The sequence below is a fragment of the Thamnophis sirtalis genome, unplaced genomic scaffold (assembly GCF_051295495.1).
Source record: "Thamnophis sirtalis isolate CommonGarterSnake01/CBP01778 unplaced genomic scaffold, rThaSir2_p1.2 scaffold_4, whole genome shotgun sequence".
Lineage (NCBI taxonomy): Eukaryota > Metazoa > Chordata > Lepidosauria > Squamata > Natricidae > Thamnophis > Thamnophis sirtalis.
Genome location: NW_028261384.1, coordinates 77,063,533 through 77,089,348, shown reverse-complemented (window position 1 = coordinate 77,089,348; position 25,816 = coordinate 77,063,533). Strand labels below are relative to the sequence as shown.

The 25,816-nt window shown below is 40.4% G+C and overlaps 1 protein-coding gene across 1 annotated transcript in view; it reads right to left on the bottom strand.

The window, feature by feature from the left end:
* CNTNAP2 (contactin associated protein 2) overlaps positions 1-25,816 on the bottom strand; it is an 885,336-nt gene that overhangs the window by 531,292 nt on the left and 328,228 nt on the right. The window contains exon 9 of the mRNA XM_087714410.1: positions 24,898-25,047. Coding sequence (XP_087570536.1) covers positions 24,898-25,047 — 150 coding nt within the window. The remainder of the gene's footprint in view (positions 1-24,897; positions 25,048-25,816) is intronic.

The following is a 25,816-nucleotide window of genomic DNA, read 5'->3' as shown; positions in this document are numbered from 1 at the left end:
GAACAAATTCCTCAGCTCTACCCTGTAAAGGGTCGTCCGCATCCCTCCCTTTCAAGAGGGAGCGGGCTATTCTAAACAAGGCGGCTGTGCGTGATTCAGCAGATGCAATAAGAGCAGCAAAATGCGCACATTTCACCACCCGTATTGCCATGAGATAGGTCCTGATATAGGCTCTCATCAGTGCTCAGTCTGATTCGGAGTTACTGGCCCTCCAGCGGTGCTCTAGGCGTCGCTTTTGGCGCTTCATCTCCCGGAGTTCCTCGGTGAACCAAGGAGCCCTCCTGGATCCACTACCTCGGAGAGGCCGTAAAGGCGCAATCCAGTTTAGAGCCCTCGCCGCCGCTGTATTCCAAGCAGCAACTAAGGACTCCACTGGACTGTGGACGAGAGCATCAGTTATTTCTCCAAGCGCCGTCTGAAATCCCATAGGGTCCATCAGGCGCCTGGGGCGGAACCACCTAATCGGTTCCTCCTCCCTACAGTGGGGGATTGGTTTCCGAAAGTCAAGCCTCAGTAGGAAGTGATCAGACCATGACAAGGGCAAGATCTTAATGCCCCTCAAATCTAAATTCTTTTATTATACAGAAATGATAGTAGAAAATTTTTATATAGCCATACAGATTGGTAGCAGAAGATGGTTATATGGCCATACATATCAAAGAAAGTGTACAGTGTACGGTCACCATGGGCCTTGCTCCTTAATGGTTTCAACTGTCACAGGAAATTCTCCTCAGAACATAAAGGAACCATATTTTATAGCCATAGATGCTAAACACTGCCATCTACTAGCTGAATAATTCTATAGCAATAGCAATAGCAGTTAGACTTATATACCGCTTCATAGGGCTTTCAGCCCTCTCTAAGCGGTTTACAGAGTCAGCATATTGCCCCCAACAACAATCTGGGTCCTCAATTCTGTGGTTGTTGCAATACAAAATATTTTCTAACATGTATTCCAACACTCTTCATGACAGAATATATTTTTTCTTTTGAAATCTGACAGAGCAGGTGTACTCTATTAAGTAATGTCACCTGATGAGAGTTAGGAAGTGCACTTCCTTTTGTGGTGTCTTTCATCCTGAAGATTCAGAGGTCTCTGACTTAACAAGGCTCATTAGCTTCACCCCCAAGCTTTGGATAGTTTAATACTGTGTCAATTTGACATGCATTGTTCTCCTTGACTAAGTCATATAGTTTTCCCTGTCATGTTTAAATCCATTCTTCTATTTATTCTCTTCATTTTTAGACAGAATATTTTAGATTCTTTAGCCATAAAGCACTCTGAAAAAATGTTGAGTTGGGCAGCTTTATATATTGAATAGATAGATAGATAGATAGATAGATAGATAGATAGATAGATAGATAGATAGATGATAGATAGATAGATAGATAGATAGATAGATAGATAGATAGATAGATAGATAGACAGACAGACAGACACTATAAACACTATCCAGAATTTTAAATACTACAATGAGTTATAAATATAACTGTTAATTATGCTCTGTAATCCCAAGTATATTTCTAAGTCTTTATATATTCAGTACAACTTTCAGAAAAATATATACTGAACATAATTTAATAAAACTACTATTTGATAGCAGAAGAATATCTACATCCAATTAAACTATTTTTAAATTTAAAAGGAATAAGAATAACCATAAGTAAATACAGGCATCAGTAAAGTTAAGGGTTATTTTCATAATAAATGAGAAGATAAAAGAATGGTTGGTGTAAGCATAAAAAGCTTTGTAAAGGCTCCTATGTCTAAATATCCAACAGTTGCTATTGAGGTTAATGGTCTTGGTTTTGCTCTGAAGCTCTTGCTCATATTTGTTTTATGAACACAACTGCAAATGCAGTAAAAGCAAAGTTCTCTAGAGGTTTCACTGGGAAGAGGCCACTTAATCTTTGTTCTTGGAAACAGAAGTTAATTAAATGCAGGGAATTGGTTAGGATAATACATTCTTATATTGATATAATGAATTATGAATTTTCATAATTCACAGAATTCAATACATATTTCCTCCATATTTAAAATTTCTTAAAACTATCTCTGAATTTGCTACAGGAAGATCATTTAAATCACAAGAGAAAAAGAAAGAGAGAAAGCAAGAATATTTTTACATATATAGTAAGAAAGAATTACTTTTTGGCTCAGAGTTATGTGAGCCATAGGAATAATTAGTCACAATAGATTCTGCTATACTTTGCATCTTGGGCTAAATATAAGGTGCTGGACATATTGGAAATACTTATTTCATTTACATGTAATCATATTCTACCTAGAACAAAAATGATCTTCCAAATTAAAATGTGAAATAAAGTAATTGTATGGTGGTACACAAAACATGGAAGAAATCTAGATTTTACAATTAGCAAAAGTTCTCTTTCTAGCTAATTGTAATAATAAGAAGGAAATAAAATTATTAAAATTAATACATATCAGAGATGTAGACCTGGGCTTCCTCGAACCTGGCCAGCCCCCTTGCAACTTAAAGCATTGTATTGCAACTCTTAATACAAATGTGGTGATTATCCATATAATACAAGAATTCATTTGAACAGGATCAGGTTTTTGTTTCATCTATTAAAACATTCCAATTTAAAATGAAGGCATAATCCTGCAAGGTTTGGAGGAGGAGACAGGTTTTCTCTGTCCTTGGGCATGCAGTGAAGAAGAGGAAGCTGGGGAGCTCCTTCGGGCGGGGTGGGTGGTAACAGCAAGTGGCTGAAACAGGTAGCTCAGATGAACAGGCAGGCCAGTGCCAACCTGCCTGTCCCTTCCCCAATGTGAGTGATGTCTAGTTGGCCATGCCCCGCCGTCACATGACCATCCAGTCACACCTACACAACTGGTCATTAGGGTAGAGAACTGGTTGTTAAAATATTTGAATCCCACCACTGCATTGAACCCTCAATTACCTTTCATTTAGAGTTCTACTAAGAACCCCAAGCTGTAAAGGCTTATGTAATAATTACAAAGAAATAAATAGGATTTGTTGGGTAAACAATAGATGGAGATAAGCAGTTAAAAATATTCTCATATGTTTTTAGTTTTCAAGATACATCTTGCTACATCTCTGAAGAACTAAAATTTCAGACATATAAAGACATCTTTGAAGTTATGAGATTTTATTTTAAGAAAATATACTTAAATAAATTTGTTTGACACTTCACATTTTTCAGATTGGAAAACCATAAAACTGAGGAAAATCCTTAGTTTATGTGTTGGTTAATTTGACAGAAATATTTTTAAAATCTCTGTTGAAATCAATTGACTTGCAAGAATTTGATACACAAGAACAGTCACGTAACTCACTATCTAGCAAATCTATAAAAGATATTCATAAAGAATCAGGCCAAGCTACAATAGAACGTTGTACAAACATCAGAATGCACCATTACAAAATTTGCCCAGAGCGAAAACTTTCTAATATTTTAAATGTGCCACTTATATAGTTATTTTTGGGAGCAGGTTATAGTACATATAGCAATAGCAGTAGACTTATATACCGCTTCATAGGCCTTTCAGGCCTCTCTAAGCGGTTTACAGAGAGTCAGCATATTGCCCCCAACAATCTGGGTCCTCATTTTACCCACCTCGGAAGGATGGAAGGCTGAGTCAACCCTGAGCCGGTGAGATTCGAACCGCTGAACTGCTGATCTAGCAGTCAGCCTGCAGTGCTGCATTTAACCACTGCGCCACCTTGGACATATAGACATATAGTAAGTCTGCTAAAAATAGAAACAGTAAAGTCTAAATAAGCTACATAGTTGAAGAAAATTATCCATGGGAGAAAGTTAACATTAAGTTCCACTTTTATATCTTATTTTTCCAGTCAAAGGAATCTCTGAACAATGAAAAAAGTCTTCAAAATAACTATTGGTTAAGCACTATTTTAACAAAATACTTTTCTGTTTATATGTTTAAGTCATAAATGTATGTATATTAGACAGATTAAAAGTTATTGTTAGCATGAAGCAATTTTAATGAACACATTTTAATGCATGAATTAATATTTAATATTAATATTGCTCAAGAGGAAAGAACTCATTTTCATCAAGGGGCTCTATTTTTGCAGTTAGGTAAAAGTAATTAGTTCCAAGCAGCACTCTTAAAACTGCAGACAATATCAATGCTGCCCTCTTCACAACCATAAATAATTCCTCATGATTGTAAATAATGGCTTCATTTTGTTTCAATTTCCCAATTTAAAGAAAATGTGAAAAATGTGACCCTGAAATTTTTCAACTAATTATCTTTTTATCTTCAGTCAGTAGATTATACATTAGAACTATATATACAAATATCTGAAAACCTTTTCATTCAGACCCAAGTCACCTTTAGGTTTCAACATTACTTAGCTGAGAAATATTAGTTAATATTAGTGCCTTCTATGTAGCCTTAACAAAGTTTGACCTTTGATTCTATTTCATGATGACAACTCTGGAGGAAATTACAGGGATAGATATACTATTCAACTTCTACATTAACAAATGGAGTACTAAGGCCACTAAGATGGCTGCTGAAATGTAGGGACTTTTTTTCTCTCCTGTCAACAATCTACTGACTTTGTTGCAAAGCTGGTTTTTCAGCAATCCTGCTCCCTGGGTTTTAATGGGAGCAATTAGGAATGGCAGACCTCACCATGAAGAGAAATCTTGAAGTTGCAGTTCTCTGTGGGAGCAGTTGGAAAGTCACCAGTCATCCATCTTTCCTCTTGACAGTTCATTTTCTTAAGCATTTCTGCACTTGGTCTTGACTGGCTGGTTGAATGTTGATCTATTTTTACCCCCTGCTGGATCTCATCTGTATTTTCCCCCTTTTTCTTTGATTTATGTTGTTGCTTTGAATAACATTTGCTTTTCTGTAAGGAAATCATGGCATATTCCTGGGTGGTGGAAGAGTTTTTACTTAGTTTATATCTATATTGGACTCTCACTAAACGAATTTTGCATTTTATTAATTTGCAAATATTCATAGCTTATTTTTTAAATTTTTCGTTTAATTTTGGATCAAAATATCCTGAAAATATTTTCCCTGCTTCTATTTTTTAACTCTGAGGAATATTATTTCAATGTTCTCTATTTCTATGTTCTCTTACCTACTGTTGCTAAGTTACATAGAACAACAATATATCAGATTACAGACAAGCAAATGGACCTAATATCGGAAAAAAAACCCATTTGGTAACACCCAATCTCTAGCTGAAAGCTTTTTAAAAGAAGTTTGATGAAACAACAATATTGTGAAAACTATTTAGATATAATAACTATAGATAAATCAGATTCACAAAAATCAGATTTGAAAGTAGAAGATTTAGTGGGAATTGAAAGATATATGGATCTTATAAACTTAGAACTAACCAAGGTGATTCCTGAAAATCAAGCCTTCATTCTTTTACAACAGCAAAAAACTGAAGAAGTGATAAATTGGTTTTCCCTAAGAGAATTAATTGTATTGGGGAATGGATTAATCATACTTAGCTGGAAAACAGCTTCATTTGGACTCTTTAGAGAATGGCTTTATTATATTTAACCAGACAACAGTTGATAAGTAGTAAATGTTTTGACAACATCACCAAAAAAGCATTAAGAGTTGTCAACCTTATTTTACGAAATTTTTTCTCTGGTAACACTATACTGCTAACTAGGGCATACAAAACCTTTGCTAGACCAATCCTTGAATACTGCTCACCTGCCTGGTATCCACACTGTATATCAGACATTAATACAATAGACAGGGTGCAGAGGTATTTCACAAGAGGAATATGTAACTCACAATAAAATACTTTATGCCACCAGACTTGAAATGTTAGACCTGGACAACCTTGAACTACGCTAGCTATGTTCTGACCTAAGGATAGTACACAAAATTATCTACCTGTAAATGACTACTTCAACTTCAACTACAATAATACATGGGCAAACAATGGATACAAACTCAAAGTAAACTGCTCCAAACTTGATTGCAGAAAATACGACTTCAGCAATAGAGTGGTCAATGCCTGAACACTCTACCTGATTCCATTGTTAGTTCATCAAACCCCCATATCTTTAACCTTAAACTGTCCACCGTGGACCTCACATGTTTCTAAAAGGTCCCTAGGGGAACATGCATAAGCGCACCAGCATGCACATTTTATGTGTTCATGGCCATGTTATATTTATTTATATCCATTTATTTGTACCAATCCCATGTAAAAATGTCCATGTCTATACTAATACCTGTTACCTTGTACATATTGACAAATAAATAAATAAAATGTGGATATTTGTTCCAGGAAAAATTAGTGTTAACTATTGGGACAATTTGGATAAATAAAAAGCCATTTGGTTTGGTTTGGTTGCGTTTATTTATAGGCCGCCCTTTTCCCTGAGGGGACTCAGGGCGGCTAACAACTTATGGGAGGGGAAGACATACAATAACATAAAAATACAATATATAACTAAGATCAAACAACATTCATTCAATATTCGGGCGGGGGCAAACTATGGTCTTTACCCCCAGGCCTGGCGGGATAGCCAGATCTTGAGGGCTGTGCGGAAGGTCTGAAGGGTGGTGAGGGTACGAATCTCCATGGGGAGATCGTTCCAGAGGGTCGGAGCTGCTACAGAAAAGGCTCTCCTCCGCGTAGTTGCCAGCCGACACTGGCTGGCAGATGGCACTCGGAGGAGGCCTAATCTGTGGGATCTTATGGGTCGAGAGGAGGTAATTGGCAGAAGGCGGTCTCCCAAGTACGCAGATCCACTACCATGAAGGGCTTTATAGGTAGTAAGAAGCACCTTGAAGTGCACACGGAGGCCAACAGGTAGCCAGTGCAGCTCGCGGAGGATAGGTGTTATGTGGGCGAACCGAGGTGCACCCACGATCACTCGCGCGGCCGCATTCTGGACTAGCTGAAGCCGCCGAATGCTCCTCAAGGGCAGCCCCATGTAGAGCACATTGCAGTATTCCAGCCTAGAGGTCACGAGGGCGCGAGTGACTGTTGTGAGAGCCTCCCGATTCAGGTAGGGTCGCAACTGGCGCACCAGGCGAACCTGGGCAAATGCCCCCCTGGTCACAGCCGACAGGTGGTGATCAAAAGTCAGCTGTGGATCCAGGAGGACTCCCAAGTTGCGAACCCTGTCTGAGGGGTGTAAATTTTGACCCCCCCAGCCTGATCGTTGGTACACTAGCCAAATTTTTGGGAGGGAAACACAACAGCCACTCGGTCTTTTCTGGGTTGAGTACAAGCTTGTTAGCCCGCATCCAGTCCCTAACGGCTTCAAGACCCCGGTTCATCACGTCCACCGCTTCATTGAGTTGGCACGGGGCGGACAGATACAGCTGCGTATCGTCCGCGTATTGGTGGTATCTTATCCCGTGCCTCCGAATGATCTCGCCCAGCGGTTTCATGTAGATGTTAAATAGTACGGGGGACAGGACCGACCCCTGCGGCACCCCATATGATAGGGGCCTCGTGGTCGATCTCTGACCCCCGACCAACACCGACTGCGACCTGTCCGAGAGGTAGGAGGAGAACCACCGTAAAACGGTGCCTCCCACCCCCACCTCCCGCAGTCGTCGCAGAAGGATACCATGGTCGATGGTATCGAAAGCCGCTGAGAGGTCGAGGAGAACCAAGATGGAGGCATAGCCTCCATCCCTGGCTCTCCAGAGATCATCGGTCAATGCGACCAAAGCGGTTTCTGTGCTGTAACCAGGTCTGAAGCCGGACTGGAAGGGGTCCAGGTAATCGGCTTCCTCCAAGGACCGTTGGAGCTGGTAGGCCACCACCTTCTCAACAACCTTCCCAATGAAGGGGAGGTTGGAGACTGGACGATAGTTGTTAAGTATGGCTGGATCCAAAGATGGTTTCTTCAGGAGGGGTCTCACCACCGCCGTTTTAAGTGCGGCGGGGAAGTGCCCCTCCCGAAGTGAGGCGGTAATAACCGCTTGGATCCAGCCCCGTGTCACCTCCCCGCTGTTAGCAACCAGCCAGGAGGGACACGGGTCCAGTACACAGGTGGAGGCACTCACAGCCCTCATGGCCTTGTCCACGTCCCCAGAAGTAACATCCTGAAACTCAACCCAGCGATGGTCAACCAACTCGTCCTCTCGTGCCTCGGCTGGCTCTGCAAAGGTGGAGTCCAAATCCGACCGAAACCGAGCAACTTTGTCCGCCAAGAACTGGGCATAATCCTCAGCCCTACCCTGCAAGGGGTCCCCCGTATCCCTCTTATTTAAGAGGGAGCGGGTTATCCTAAACAGGGCGGCTGGACGAGACTCGGCGGACGCAACCAAGGTGGCAATATAAGATCTCTTTGCTGCCCTAAGTGCCCTGATGTAATCCTTGGTGCAGGTTGTTAAGAGTGCTCGGTTCGGTTCGGATTTATCGGACCTCCACAAGTGCTCTAGGCGTCTCCTCCGGCGCTTCCTCTCCCGGAGCTCCTCGGTGAACCAAGGAGGCCTCCGGGATCCGCCGCCTCGGAGGGGCCGTAGTGGCGCAATCCGGTCGAGGGTCTCCGATGCTGCCGAATGCCAGGCGGCAGCCAGAGTCTCTACCGGACTGTGGGCGAGAGTATCAGGAATAACCCCAAGCTCCGTCTGGAACCTCAAAGGGTCCATAAGTCGCCTGGGGCGGAACCACTTGGTCGGTTCCTCCTCCCTACAGTGGGGGTTTGGTCTTCGGAAGTCAAGCCTCAGTAGGCAGTGGTCTGACCACGACAGGGGTATGATCTCATTACCCCTCAGACCAAGATCACAAGTCCACTGCTCCGAGAGGAATACGAGGTCGAGCGTGTGACCCGCAGAGTGAGTTGGGCCCTGAATTATCTGGGTCAAGCCCATGGCTGTCATGGAGGCCATGAACTCCTGCGCCCCATCCGAGTGTTCACCGAGCGTAGGCAAATTGAAATCCCCCAGGACCATAAGCCTGGGGAACTCAACTGCCAGCTCGGCTACCAACTCGAGGAGCGAGGGGAGGGCTGCTGCAACGCTGTTGGGAGGCAGGTACGTTAGCAGCAGACCCACTTGACCCTTGAGGTCCAACCTCACCAGCAGGCACTCACACCCGACAAGCTCCGGAGCAGGGATCCTACGAGGAACCAAAGACTCCCGAATAACGATAGCCACACCCCCACCCCTTCCCTGAGCTCTCGGCTGATGAAGCACCTGAAATCCTTCTGGGCACATCTCTACGAGGGAGACTCCTCCCTCCGGGCCCAGCCAGGTTTCAGTAATACATGCCAGGTCTGCCCCCTCGTCTAAAATTAAGTCCCGGACGAGGGGAGCCTTGTGAACAACAGACCTGGCATTTAGCGACAACAGCCGGAGACCAGGGTCCTGACTACTCGCGCCATCTGGCCTCGGAGTGGGACCTATAGGGCCGGAAGGAGGGATCGCTGTAACATAGCGAACCCTCCTTCCCCGGTAATGGCCAGCCCTAAAGTCCCCGCCATATCTGCCCCTCCCCGTTATGACCGTAATGCTCCGACCCACTCCCGTGTCCGTGGTTCCCCCAACCACACCTACAGCTCCCGCATTCCCGATCAGGCCCTCCGAATCAGACACACTCATTCGTTCACTCAAACAGTCCCCACGTGATAATTAAAACACACGAATACAACAATATAGGGTAATAAAAGTGGGCGCTTTCACTCAGTCACATGCAATCACATACACTCATCATACCAATTTAAAATAAAAATTTTAAATTAAAAATTAAAAATTAAAAATTGCGCAATGTGCAAAAAGCGTATAAGGCTTGTATAAGGTCTTAATTGTCTTAGTCTTCTCCTCTACAAGTCCGGTGGGAGTTCTGGCAAGAGTTCATTGAGTTCAATGGGGGGGAGCAGTTCAATGGGGGGGAGCAGTCCAGAGAGGGGTATTCTGTCCCTCTCCCTTCCTCCACGTCCCAGAAACTGTGCCCTAAGCCAGAAGGGTTTAAATAACTAAATAAAAAGCCATTGTAAATTTTCTATGAGTTGATTACAATAACAGTTTGTTAACAGAGGGTTTTGAAATTTTAATCTTGCTTTTTATTATTGTTTTATATATTAACTATTTTGTCATTAACATAGTAGATAAATGACAATTTAATAATCTGGAAATAAAATTGGGCTTGTTTTGCAAGGGATGAGAAACTAGTATTGTAATATATTTATCAGTATTCAAGCAGAGGAGATAATATATGCATATGTATTCGTGGATTTTCTTTTGTTTCTATTAAATATTTTTGGAGTTTTTTATTTTAACTTCTTTAATAAAATAAAAATAGAAAATAAATAAATAGAATACTAATTATTAACACAACAACTGGTAAATGTATACTGTAAGTTGTCCATATAAAAGCTGAACTTGTTTCTGTTCTGAGTTCTATGATAAAAATCTACCTTTAGAAGAGAATTTAATTCTTTATTGGCCAAGTGTCATTGGACACACAAGGAATTTGTCTTTGGTGCATATACTCTCAGTGTATATAAGGAGAATAAAATACATTCATCAAGAATAAAAAGATACAACACTTATTGATAGTCAAGGTTACTAATAAGCTATCAAATCATACTAGGAAACAATAAAAACAATATAAATAGAAAGATACAAATAACATGGTTATAGTCATGTGGGTAGAGATAGATACTAGGAAGGAAGAGAATAATAATAGTAATGCATTCTTGGCAAATTATTGACAGTGTTGTGGGAATTAGTTGTTAAGCAGAGTGATGGCATTCGGGGAAAAACTCCTTGTGTCTAGTTGTTCTGGTGTGCAGTGCCCTATAGCATCGTTTTGATGCTGTGTGTGTATAGAGTCAGTTTATCATATAGATTGCATTAAATGTTCAAACTGGTTGTCATTTTCTTCTAAACACTTCATTCCTCATTTAATGCATGACTTCTGAATATTCATACGTACAGTAAGAATATTTATCAATATAATATGTTTGTCTGTATATAAGTGTGTGTATACATACACACACACACACACAGCAATGGGTTTCACATTTTTTACCACCAGTTTGCCGCGCGCATGCATAGAGGCGTGAGGGCCCACATGCGATTTCTGCTACTAGTTTGGGTGAACTGATCAGAACCACCTGAATATCATCTCTGTGCTGTGTTTGTCTCTGTGTGTGTACATACATACATACCCCCACACACATACATATACACACATATACATACACACATACAACCAGCTGAATACCACACACACACATATACACATGCACACGCACACACACATACAAATTTTTCTTTTCTCTTTCTCTCTTTGTCTTTGTGCAATGTGTATGTGCATGTTCATCTGTGAAAACATAAAATGAGCTTCTTATTTAAATCACTGCCAGATTGTATTTCAAAGGTAGATCTAAAATACTGGATTTCACAATGTGAAAACTGGCACATAAAACTCATATTTTACAATTGATCACTCTTAAGCTGGCAATATTTCAGTATGACAACCACTTGTCTTGGAGGAGTGCTTTTCATTATCCTCCCTGCCACAAAAATACATGTTTCTCAGAAGAGTTTGCCATAACTGCTGAGAGAATTTGAATTTATCTTTAATGAAGTGCATATTACTTTTCTGTAAGACTATTTAAAAACTAATCCCCATATGTGTTTTTATTAGTTCTACGGATGAGAGATAATAAAATAAAAATGAACTAAATGCACTGGAATAAAAGTAACCTTGAAATCATTTTTAAATGAAAAATTCTGATTCAGGCAGAGATATCTTTATCTACTTGCCATTTTTTTCAGCTTGCTGAGTAGAAATTATATTTCTCCTGCTTATCTTTTAAATTCAAGTTGAACTGTGTAGGAAACAAGCAAACAAACAAAAATAAGACTTTCTGAAAAGGTTTGGGGGGATATATTTAGTTGGTTAAAAATTACACCAAACTTACAAAAATAGAATATCTGCAGAAATATCCTACTTTAATCCCTGTGGATATTTGTCTTAATCAGGATTCTAAACATAAACATTTACTCTCCATTACTAACATAAATGTCTTCAATCCTCTTTTCGTGGCATGTTGAGGTTGCAAATCCTCTCTCCTGTTCATGGCTTCTACATTTAGGTTATGAGGGTACTATATTTAATAAAGTAGTAAGTGTTCATTGGTGTCCACAAGAGGATAAAAGGAACACATTATAATGTTGATCATGATGTCTGAGCAGCTGGAGAAAATGGTTAAATATGAAAGATTTAACCAAGTCCTTATGATGAACACACTTCTATTTGTGGAACATATGGCCTTATGGTTTTTCATTGTTTTAAGGATTTATTCTAATTATGTTTTAGTCTTGGATATACTTTTTATTCCCTTCAAATATTTAAACATACTCATTTAAAGGCATAATTAAGGCTTGAATTGACTCATGAAAGCTATACCAAATTAGAAAATATGATGCTTCAATAAGTCCACACAATCAGTATTGATGATGCATTTGCTAATAGTTTATCTTCTGTGTATCTGTCCCTTTGTTTGATCTTTCAGGTCCAATATCTGATGGGATATATGGAGAACTAATACTCTCCTTACTGTCTTTTTAAACATCTAAATCTTGGTGAATTTACTATTGTGTAAATTGTGCTGAAATTGTGGAAGACATTTATTTAATGCTGAGTCTTTAATGAGACACTTCTAGTGTTGCACTCTAAATTTCAATAGGCAGCACTTCTCTATAACACAGCTGTGGTGGGTACAAGTTGATAGCTAGAAGAATAAAAAGCAAGTTTTCCCTGTGATACCATGTTAATTATGGAATACGCTCACTCAACAAGCTAGTCTGGCATCTTTGCAGATAGCCTTTCTCTGACTGATTAAAAGCATTATTTAGGAAATTGTTTAATAAACAGAGGGTGCACATTTTATTTGATGCTTATTCTAGCAATGATGTTTTTATTACACAGCCTCCCTATATATTTTAAATGAATTTATTTAGAAAAGATTCTAATTGTTGGCTGTCATGAGTGGTACATAAACACTTGATAGAAGGGGGGGATACTTAGAACTTAAGCACTACATTACATAGGTATTAACGAGAACAATCCAGAGTATTCGTTGTAGAAAATCAATATAAAAATATAGATGTTTGATTTTATGTAAAACTGACCAACAATTTCATTGTATTATAAATTATCTAATTTATTTTAGGTTATTCTGCCTATATGTGTAAAGTAAATGCTATATAATTTGAAAAAATTAATCACAGAGAACAAGACTAGTAATAACATATTACCATTTGAAAAAAAAACAGAACTATTAAGAACATAAAAATATATCTATTTTGACGGAACACAAAATCTAAAAGAACCTACAACAATTTATATATTTATATGCTGCTAGAATTAATGGAAATCTGAACATTGTAATATTGGAAAAGAAAATTAGGATTTGTCAACACTTAAATCACACCTTATGTTTAGAACTGAGTCAATATCTAGAGATTTATGTATCAAGTTTCAATATATCCATAGACAGGCTATTACTAAAATGTTTGTTACAAGTTTTTTTCAACTAAACTGGATGGCAAGTACATTTAATTATGGTTTTAGTCACTTTTCAAGAATTTTCAAAAATAATTCCATGTTGTTTCCACACAATTCAATGGTTTAAATGAAATACAACATGAATACATATTTTGAATATTTTTTCTCTCAAAATAAGCATTTGTAACATAGCTTTAGGGGAAAATGGTGGTACAAAATAGTGTTAAATTCTGATTCAGTTCTTAACAGAGAAAATGAGGAAGATATTGGAATTTGAAATGATTTTTTTCCTTCAACTATCATGAGGTTCACAACTTTTCTGAAAGATTCTCAGCATGTTTTCTTGGGAACTTTAAGAGGTCCAAGCCTGGGGAACTGTTTCCTTTGAAATGGTCTGTCTTTTACATAATTGTACATAATTGTAAAGGACAGATAGAAATAAAAATTAAAATAAGCAAGAAAATGGTAAGAGAATACCTGTCTGATCTTGATGAATATAAATCACTGAGACCTGATGGATTACATCCCAGAGTTCTGAAGGAATTGGCAGATGTTATCTCAGAACCATTGTATCATATCTTTAAAAAACATCCTGGTGCACCAGGGAACTACCAGAGGATTGGAAAAGAGATGATGTTCCCATCTTCAAAAAAAGAGGAAAAAATAGATCCAGGAAACTATAGACCAATCAGCCTAACATCAATACTTGGAAAGATACTGGAAAATAATAACAATAACAACGATGATAATGACAACAACAACAACAATAATAATAATAATATACTTTATTCATTAAACATAAAACTCAGCTAACTGAACATTCAAAAATGCATTAGAGAGCCAAGGTGGTGCAGTGGTTAAATGCAGCACTGCAGGCTACTGCTAGATCAGCAGTTCAGCGGTTCAAATCCCACCGGCTCAGGGTTGACTCAGCCTTCCATCCTTCCGAGGTGGGTAAAATGAGGACCCAGATTGTTGGGGGCAATATGCTGACTCTCTGTAAACAGCTTAGAGAGGGCTGAAAGCCCTATGAAGCGGTATATAAGTCTACTGCTATTGCTATTACAAATACCATTTACTGGTGCTAATGGTTGATACGATTTGCTGTCAGTGTCCACAAAATATTAAAATAAAAGCTGATTGCTGGAAACATAATTATAACCATTAATACATAGGCAGTTGCAGTGATACACTACTCAGCTGGAATCATCAACTGGACTTTAGCTGAACTGGACAACCTGGATCGTAAAATACACAAACTTTTGAATATGTACCACACTTTATATCCACGAAGTGACATTAACAGGTTGTACCTGTCAAGAAAAATAGGGGGCAGGGGTCTATTGCAAATCCATCAAACTGTAGAAGAAGAAAAATGAAGTTTGAATGATTATGTGAACCAAAGCACAGAAAAATTGTTGCAGGCTGTGAAAACGGAGAACAGCATAAAAACAACAGAAACAAAGGCAGAATATAAGGAAAAACAGCGGAATGACAGATTAAATAGATGGAAAAACAAAACTTTGCATGGACAGCACTTGAAAAACATTGAAGGAAATGACTTGACCTGCACATGGCTTAAGATGGGAACTATCAAGAAAGAAACAGAAGGTTTAATATTGGCTGCTCAAGAACAAGTACTACAAACTAATGCCATGAAAGCGAAGATACAAAAATCCACTGATACAAAAACCCAAATTGCCGACTTTAGCAATAGCAATAGCCGTTAGACTTATATACCACTTCATAGGGCTTTCAGCCCTCTCTAAGCGGTTTACAGAGTCAGCATATTGCCCCCAACAACAATCCGGGTCCTCATTTTACCCACCTCGGAAGGATGGAAGGCTGAGTCAACCCTGAGCCAGTAAGATTTGAACAACCGAACTGCAGATCTGCAGTCAGCTGAAGTAGCCTGCAGTGCTGCAGTTAACCACTGCGCCACCTCGGCTTTTAAATGCACCTCTGCATTTAACCACCTTTGCAATAACAAAGTCAAAACTATTTCACATTTAATATGTGAATGCAGCAAAATCTCACAAACTGATTACAAAGCTAGACATGACTGAGTTGCTAAATTAATCCACTGGTCATCATGTAAAAATATGATTTACCTGTATCCAGAAAGTCATGGGAACATAAAGTGGAAAATGTTATCGAAAATGAGAAGGTGAAGATCTTATAGGACTTTCGAATACAAACAGATCATCATTTGGAGCACAACATGCCAGATATCAGGGTTGTAGCCGAGGTGGCGCAGTGGTTAGGGTGCAGTACTGCAGGCCACTTCAGTTGACTGTTATCTACAGTTCAGTGGTTCGAATCTCACCAGCTCAAGGTTGACTCAGTCTTCCATCCTTCCGAGGTGGGCGAAATGAGGACCCAGACTGTGGGAGCAATATGCTGACTCTGTAAACCGCTTAGAGAGGGCTGAAAGCCCTATGAAGCGGTATATAAGTCTAACTGCTATTGCTATTGCTATTGCTATTGTAGAGGGCCAAAGAGTACAGTTTGTTGATATCACTGTTCCAGGAAATGCCAGAGTCGAAGAAAAAGAACTAGAAAAATTAGATATAACAAAATATCACGACCTGGCCATCGAAAATACAAGGCTATGGATGAAGCATGTAACAGTGATACCCATTGTCACTTGGGCACTTGGTACCATGTCCAAGAATTTTATAAGATACATCAACAAATTGCAGCTTCCTGCAATAACACCAGCAGAACTGCAAAAAACTGTGCTACTCGGAACATCTTATATTTTAAGGAGGTACTTGGTTGACATCTAGGACGCTGACAGCAAACTGTATCAACCATTAGCAATGGTATTTGTAATGCATTTTTGAATGTTTAGTTGGCTGAGTTTCATGTTTAATGAATAAAGTTAATAATAATAATAACAACAACAACAACTCTGCCATTGCCAGGCTCAAGTCCTGATGAGAAAGGAGGAGGGTTGGGGTCAGGTTGGCAACCTGGCCCCGTAAAAAAACCCGCCAACCCATACAATATGGTGAAAAAAACAAATAAAAATTCTATACTGCATCGGTCGTCGCGCGGGTTAACAAGGGCCACGGCGGATGTTGGGGTCCTTGGACATCCGTCGACAATTGGGCTACAAGTGGACCAGCCAACAAAATGACAAAAATATAGTGCAGATGAAAACCGTGCCATAATGGCCTGTTACTACAACTCAGAGCCAGAAAAAAGAAGTTATTTAAAGCGAATGTATGAATTATGGAAACAACAATATCCAGATTCAAATGTTAGTGAATGACTAGCAGATCAAAGGTGATTTATTATACGGAATAAAGTGTTTAGTGAAGTTGAACTTGAGGAAATTCAGGCAAATTGCAAAACCAAAAAAACAATATCACATGCGGAAATAACTGATATTCAAGACACAACTAAAGACATTATAGTAGAACTCCCAGAAGAAGCTCTCGGGGAGGAAATAACACCACCACCATTAGAACCAGTTATCACTGAACCAACTGATGAACTAACTCAAAAACAAAAAGAATTGAAGGATAAGATCATGGAGCATTTTCTGCTTAATGGGGAAAGGCAACGTTTACCATCACTAAAAACTGTGCCTAAGAAAATTTTGGCCCCTATCATGAAAATGGTTAATGCAGTGTTTTCAACAATTGAATCAGGATCCATCTTGGAAATGAACCAGTTAATGTACAGTGCAGCTGTAATAGTCACTAATGAACTAGGCATTAAAATCAAAGTAGCTAGTCACACAACAGAAAAAGCATCAAAGCCAAAGTGGAAAATCCGATTAGAACAAAAAGTCAAAAAATTAAGGGCAGATGCTAGTAACTTAAAGAGCATGCATGAGCAACAGCTTAAAAACAACAAAATCATAGATCGGCTAATCAGAAGATATAGATTGGATACAAGAAACATCAATGAAGCTGTAGAGATTGTAAAACAGCAGATAACAGCAACAGCTAGAAAAATAGAACGATATGAGGTACGAATCATCTAATATAAACAAAATCAGCAATTTCGATCAGACCAATGGCGTTTTTATCAAAGTCTTAATGTGAATGGTGACACCAAAAGTGAAAAACCAGAAAAGCAGGCCACAGTTGAATTCTGGAAAGAATTGTGGGAAAATGCAAAGGACTACAATAAGGAAGCAAAGTAGATACATGACTTTGAGAAAAGCATTGGCAACAAACAAATGCAAGTATTAGAAATAACAACTGAGATGGTCAAAAATCGAGTTAAAAAGGTAAAGAATTGGACATCACCTGGAAAGGACCAATTGCATGGTTTCTGGCTCAAATATCTGACCAATTTACATGAAATATTGGCCAGGCAACTGAATGAAATTTTACAAAAGGGCCAAATTGATGAATGGTTGACAACTGGAAAAACATACTTGATTCAGAAAGATGCAACTAAAGGAACAACACCGAAAACTACAGGCCAATAACATGCTTGCCAACAACCTTCAAATTACTCATAGGCATTATTGCAGATAACATGATGGATTATTTGGAAACAAATAACATCTTGCCAGTAGAGCAAAAAGTCAACAAAAGAAGGAGCAGGGGAACAAAAGATCAACTCCTAATTGATAAAATGATATTAGAAAATTGTAAGAACAGAAAAACGAACTTGAATATGGTCTGGATTGATTACAAAAAGGCATTTGACTCACTGCCACATAGTTGGATCATAAAATGCTTAGAAACAACTGGCATTAGCAAAAATATTACATCCTTTACTGAAAAGGCAATGAAACAATGGAGAACTGAGTTGGCAGTAGGGAATGAGATCTACGGAATGGTTAATATCAAGCGAGGAATTTTCCAGGGTGACTCACTTTCACCTCTTCTCTTCATCATCACGATGATCCCACTATCAGTAATCTTAAAAAAAATGAAATTAGGCTACCAAACAGCCAAAGAAGCTGAAAAAATTTCGCATTTACTATATATGGATGATTTGAAACTCTATGGAAGGTCAGAAATAGAAATCCAATCATTGACAAACACAGTCCGAGTATTCAGCACCGATATTTCAATGCAGTTTGGCATGGAAAAATGTGCCACTGTATCCATAAAAATGGGCAAAATCACTACATGTGAGGGAATTGAAATGCCCAATGGCCAACTAATTAAATGCAACAAAAATGAAGCCTACAAATACTTAGGCATTCTGCAGTTGGATAACATCAAGAATGGAGAAGTAAAAACTATTGTCAGGCGAGAATACACCAACAGAAATAGGAAAATTTTGAAATCTAAATTGAATGGTGGAAATACAATCAAGGCCATAAATACCTGGGCAATACCATTTATAAGATATACAGCTGGTATAGTTAACTGGACACAAGCTGATTTGGACCGTTTGGACCGAAAAACCAGGAAACTAATGACAATGCACTACAGTTTACATCCACGTGGTGATACTGATAGACTATATCTGCCCCGAAAATCAGGTGGCAGAGGATTATTACAAGTGAAGCAAACAGTTGAAGAAGAAAAACATGCACTGGCTGATTATTTAAAAAAAAGTCAAGAACATCTATTAATCGAAGTAAAGAACAAAAATCTACTGAAGGCCCAACAGACGAAACAAGAATACAGAAAAGATGTGATAAAATCAAGAATGGAGAGTTGGCAGAATAAAGCACTGCATGGCCAATTTCTGGAAAAAAAAAAAGATAAAGTGGACAGTGAACAAACTTGGTTATGGTTAACAACAGGTACATTAAAGAAAGAAACAGAGTCACTAATCCTGGCTGTGCAAGAACAAGCTATCCGCACAAATGCCATTAAGGCCAAAATCAAAAAATCCTCCGATGATGCCAAATGCAAACTTTGCAAAGAAGCTGATGAAACTGTTGCTCCCATACTCAGCTGCTGTAAAAAAATTGCACAGACTGATTATAAATTGTGGCACAATTCAGTAGCGCAAATGATCCATTGGAATTTGTGCAAAAATTTTAATATTAAAACAGCAACAAATTGGTGGGAACATCAGCCTGAAAAAGTCACCGAAAATCAGATGGTCAAGATCTTGTGGGATTTCCGTATACAAATGGACAAAATACTGGCACATAATACACCAGACATCACACTGATTGAGAAAAATAAGGTCACAATCATAGACATTGCAATACCAGGTGATAGCAGGGTCGCCGAGAAAGAACATGAAAAAATAGCAAAATACCAGGACTTAAAAATCGAAATTCAACGACTATGGCACAAACCAGCAGTGGTAATTCCAGTGGTAATTGGCACACAGGGTGTTATTCCAAAAGCACTGGAATTACATTTAAAACAGTTAAAAATTGACAAAATCACTATCAGTCAAATGCAAAAAGCCGCACTCCTTGGATCTGCACGCATATTACGAAAATATGTTACAACGTCCCAACTAGTAACCAATGCCAAATCCGGCAAAACAACTGGCGCTGTGATACAATTGTATAATAATAACAATAAACCAGATCTGTGAATATCTAGAAACAAATAAAGTTATGATTAGTAGCCAACATGGATTTCTTAAAAACAGATCATGTCATACCAAATTTATTTCATTCTAAGGGATAAAATTAGTAGACAAGCGAAATGCTGTGGACACAGTATACTTAGACCTCAGCAAGGCTTTCAACAAAATAATCACAACCTACTTCTTCGTAAATTAGAAAAATGTGGGATAGATGGCATCACTACCAGATGGATTTGTAATTGGCTGACAAATCTTACTCAATGAGTAGTCTTTAATGGTACCACATCTACATGGAGGGAAGTAAGCAGCGGGGTACCACAAGATTCTGTTTTAGGCAAAGTAATCTTCAATATCTTCATTAATGACTTAGATGAGGGAATAGAAGGGGAACTCATCAAATTTGCAGATGACACTAAGCTGGCAGGAATAGTCAACACCCAAAAGACAAACTCAGGATCAAAAAGGATCTTGACAGACTTGAAAAATGGGGCCTATCCAACAACATGAAATTTAATGTAGAGTAACACAATATTTTACACCTAGGCAGGAAAAACCAAAGGTACAAGTTCAGATTAGGCAAATCCTGGCTCAAAAGCAGTAATTGTGATGGGAACCTTGGAGTCAAAGTCGACGATCACTTAAACATGAGCCAGCAGTGTGCAGCAGCAGTCAAAAAAGCTAATCATCCTTGCTTGTATAAACAGAAGCATAGAATCAAAATCACATGAAATATTAGCACCAGGTTTATAACTCCTTAGTAAGACCGCACCTGGAACACTGAATCCAGTTTTGGTTACCACACTATAAAAAAGATGTTGAGACTTTGGAAAAAGTTCAAAGAAGATCAAGATGATTAAAGGCCTAGAGACAAAAACATATGAAGAATAATTGCAAGAATTGGGTATGGCCAGTCTAAAGAAAAGACATGAAAGCAATATTCCAATATTTGAGGAGATTTCATAAAGAAGAGGGGTCAAATTATTCTTCCAGGCAGTTGGCAAGAGAAGAAGCAATGGGTGGAAACTAATCAGAGAAGAGAGAAGCAACCTGGAATTAAGAAGAAACTTCCTAACAATGAGGCTAACTATCTAGTGGAACAGCTTGCCTTCAGAAGTTGTAGATATTTCATGACAGGAGGTTTTAAGAAAAGACTAGACAGACATCTGTCTGAAATTATATAGATTTGAGATTTAGTTTATTTGTATGCTGCCCTTCTCCAGGAGGGACTCAGGGCGGCGAACAACTCAGAAAGGGGAAAGGGGACACAAACACAATACAATACACGTAATTTATACACAAGAGTCATACAGCCATACAGTCGAGAAGGGAGGGGAACTCATCAACCCCAGGCCTGCCGGCACAGCCAGGTTTTAACGGCTTTCCGGAAGGCCTGGAGAGAGGTGAGGGTCCGAATCTCTGCGGGGAGTTCATTCCAAAAGGCCGGAGCTGCTACAGAGAAGGCCCTCCCCCGGGTGGTAGCCAGATGGCATTGGCTGGTGGACGGAACCCGGAGGAGGCCGACCCTGTGTGATCTAACGGGTCTATGGGAGGTAATTGGCATCAGGCGGTCTCTCAAGTACCCAGGTCCAATACCATGAAGGGCTTTATAAGTTACGACTAGCACTTTGAAGCGTATCCGGAGACCGATCGGTAGCCAGTGCAGCTCGCGGAGGATAGGTGTAATGTGGGTGTACCGAGGTGCACCCACAATCGCTCGCGCGGCTGCATTCTGGACGAGTTGAAGTCTCCAAATACTCTTCAAAGGCTGTCCCATGTAGAACGCATTGCAGTAGTCCAGTCTTGAGGTCACGAGGGCGTGAGTGACTGTTGCGAGTGCCTCCCGGTTCAGGTAGGGGCGCAACTGGTGCACCAGGCGAACCTGGGCAAATGCCCCCCTGGTCACAGCCGACAGGTGATGTTCTAAGGTCAGCTGTGGGTCCAGGAGGACTCCCAAGTTGCGCGCCCTGTCTGAGGGGCGTAAATTTCATCATGTAGGGTCTCCTGCTGAAGCAGGGAGTTGGACTAGAATATCTGTAAGGTCCCTTACAGCTTTATTATGATTGAAATCACATTGGCACAAAAACTATTTTCAGTTTCCCATATAAGCATCCATCAAAGTGAAATTTAAACTAATTTATATTCAACTTGGTATACCATGAGAACACAGCTTAAAGCATATGCTTGGCTCCATATTAGAAGTATTGTTTGAATTAGAAACTGATTATAAAGCTTTTGGTACTCTCCAGGGGTGGGTTGCTGCCAGTCCTTCTGGTCCTTGTGAACTGGTTGGTCAAAAGACCCGGAAGTAAGTTCTGGAATACCTGCCCCACCCCCGGACCTGTATACCCGGCTCAGAAAAGCAACTCCAGGAAGGTCCTTTGGTGGCGCTGTCTTGTCTTTCATAGCCGGGTCGCACTCCCTTGTCTTTCAAGCTGCCTCATTTGAAATGGGGGGGGGGGGGCAGAGAGAAATTGATCTTTTTTGTCCCTCTCCGTGGATCTCCTTCCCAATTGGAAATAAGGTGGTTATGAAAGACAAGGGAGTGCGACCCGCACTGCATGTACAGACAGCAAAAGAAGGAACAGGAGAGGAGTTCCAAGCGGGGCTTTTCAAACAGCCGAACTCCTCTCCTTCCCTCCTTTTGCTGTTTGAACAAGCCACACGGGTTGCACTCCCTTCTCCCGGCTGCCCTGCTGCCCGCGCGTGCCTGTTTTCCAAGGCATGGAGTGATTCCGGACCCCATCTGTCACCCCCGTGGAAAACATAAGCACGCACGGACAGCCTGCACAATTACAGCCCCAGAGAGTGGAGACTCTTGGAAGGAAGCCAGAGGCAGCGGAGCAGCCGGGTCCCTCATCCTCAGAGGGAGGAAGGGCCAGTTGGGAGAGGGGCTTTGGTCCTGTTGCCTCTGGTGGACGAAGCTTTACTGGCCCGCGGCAATGATTCCGTCCCTCGTCCCGGAGCCTTCAGAACTTGTTCTCATTCGCCCGGGCTTGTGTAGAGGCTTCACTCTCCGGGCCTGTAATTGTGCAGGCTGTGTGTGCGCGCATATGTTTTCCACGGGGGTCACGGGTGGGCTCTGCAGTTGCTCCATGGTGTGGGGCTGTGGCTGGAACACGAGGAACGTGAGGAGGACTAGCGGAGCCTCGTCCTTCTGAAGAAGACCAGTCCCCAAAGAGGACAGATGTGGTGGCATTGGTCTTGGGATGTTCTGCGGAGCCCCCCCAGGGAAGAACGCCGCTGCCAGGTATTTTAACCATATATTTTGCTCCCATGTCTGCAGAATGCTGCAAAAAACCATGAATACAGGCCAGTTGTTGAGTGTTTCAAATGTGATTGGAACACTCAACAAGGTGACCACAGTGCGTGTGTGTGTGTGTGTGTGTGTGTGTGTGTGTGATAGAGACAGACAGACAGACAGAAGCACAGAGAGATAGAGGGAATGAGAGACAGACACAGATACAGAGGGAGGGAGGAGAGAGTTATACACACAGAGGGAGACAGACAAAGAGAGAGAATGACATAGAGAGACACAGAGGGAGGGAGAGAGGGAGAGAGAGGCAAAGTATGTGTGTGTGTGTCTGTTTGTGTGTCTGTTTCTGTGTGTGTATGTGTGTGTGTGAGACAGACAGACAGACAGACAGAGGCACAGAGAGATAGAGGAAATGAGAGACAGACACAGACACAGAGGAAGGGAGGAGAGAGATACACAAGAGAGAGAGACAGACACAGAGAGTGAATCACATAGAGAGACACAGAGGGAGGGAGGGAGGCAGAGGCAAAGACACACACACACACACACACACACACAGGCAAACAGACAGACAGACAGACTCACACAGAGAGAGAAAGAGAAAGAAAAAGGAAGAAATAAAGAAAGAAAAAAGAAAAAAAAAGAAAGAAAAAGAGTGAGGGAGAGATGAAAGAAAAAAAGAAAAAGGGACAGAGACAAAAGGAGAGAGAGAGAGAGAGAGAGAGAGAGAGAGAGAGAGAGAACACATGGCCGGCAAGCCACTCCCACAAAGGAGGCCACACCCACAGAGTAGGTTCCACAAATTTTTGAAACCCACCACTAGTATTCTCTTAGTTTTTTATTGTTGTTGACTTGCAGAAGTTTTATTACTCAAGTAGGTAGCGTCATCCTTTGTGTATAATGTAATCTAAGATCAGAGACTACCAGGGACTTTATAGTTCAACCCTGAACTACAGATTTTTTTTCTACTATGTTTCTAGACTAAAATAAGCACTTGGGCTTATTTTCAAGGCGGTCTTTTTTTGAGTTGTAGCAGGCCAGACACAGTGAGCTGGACACAACGTGGATGCACTGTCATCTCCATTCCGAACCTTCAGCATTCGAAATTGAGGCTTTTTGATGAACGGGAGGAATGGGGAGGGGGAATTTTCCTGCCTGCCATCCTTCCCTCACTCTGTGCTGAGCTTGAGGAATGGATGACAGGCAGGAAAATGCCCCCTCCTCATTTCCTCCTGTTTGCCAAAAAGCCTCCTGCGAGCCTCCCAAAAAGAGAAAAAAAAGCAAAGCAACTGGCCATGGAGCTGCTGACCCAACAAGCAGAAGCGCTGTGCCCAGAAAGAGAAGGGCAAAAGTTTTATTGGCGCTTCCCCAAGAAGCCAGCGAGCTGCAGCCGGACCGTTTTCCTCCCTTTGCTCCATCACTCGTGCTGGCCATGCCCATCCCCCAGGCTTATTTTTGGATTAGGAGTAATATTAGCGCCCCCAAAAAAACTAGAGTTGTTGTTGGGGTGGGTCATGTTTTCAGAGAAGCACGGTACTATAAATTAATCACTGAAGCTGAACTGTATTTTAGCAGGAAGTGATAATATTAGTTGCACTTTAACCAGAAAAATCCCCTCCAAGGCTACTAAAAATTGTTTTAAAAATGTTGTTCTCCAAGAAAATAATTTGAAAGATATTTTACCTCCAAACAGATATTTTTCTCCTGTCAAAACTTTCAGAGGACTGTTACTCCGAACAGAAGAAGATTCATCACCATCAATGGTGAGAACTGCAAAATTTTCTTTAGCTAAGAATCGAACCTCGTGCCATTGTCCATCAGAGAGTCCTGCACCTAGAAACACAAAGGAGTAGTGGGTGAGGGAGGAAAGAAAGTGATTTATTTAGTTTGTTATTTTGGGGCTATAGTGTATTATTTTTAATATATTAGATGATGTGATAAAGATTTTACACTATATTCAGAAACTACTGAATCACATGTAATTATACATATAATGTATTCATTTATTATGGAAAATTTAATGTGCGCAATATATACTACTATAATAATTCAAAATTCATTTCTTTCTCTATATCTCCAAATCTATGATCAACCTAAATCAGAGTGCTTTATTCTCTCTCCATCCTCCTTCCTTCTTTTTCCCTCCCCTCCCTTTCCCTCTCCTCTCCTCTCCTCTCCCCCCCTCATCTAGGATTTTAAGCCATTATATGAACTTCCCGCATTGTAACCTCACAGCAGTCATTGCTTCTATGAAAATGGGTGTTGGCTTTCCTGATACACCCTTTCTCTGAGAAGGTGGAGACAACATCCATGCGTGAGTTATCCTCATGTGCCATCCAATAGAACTGAGTCTGCAAAGTTTAAGTCCCACATCTTCCTGCTGCCATACCCAGCTTTTTTGACAAAGACTATCATGCAGACAGACATGCGACTAATGGAACAATCTCTCCCATTATCCCAGTCCAGACCAGTAAGGGTGGGGTTGGATTATGTCTCCACCTTCCCAGAGAAAGGGCCTAACAGGTAAGCCAACACCCATTCTCCTATGTTGGTGGAGACAGCATCCATGTGTGGGACATATCAGAACCTGTCCAAGTATTAC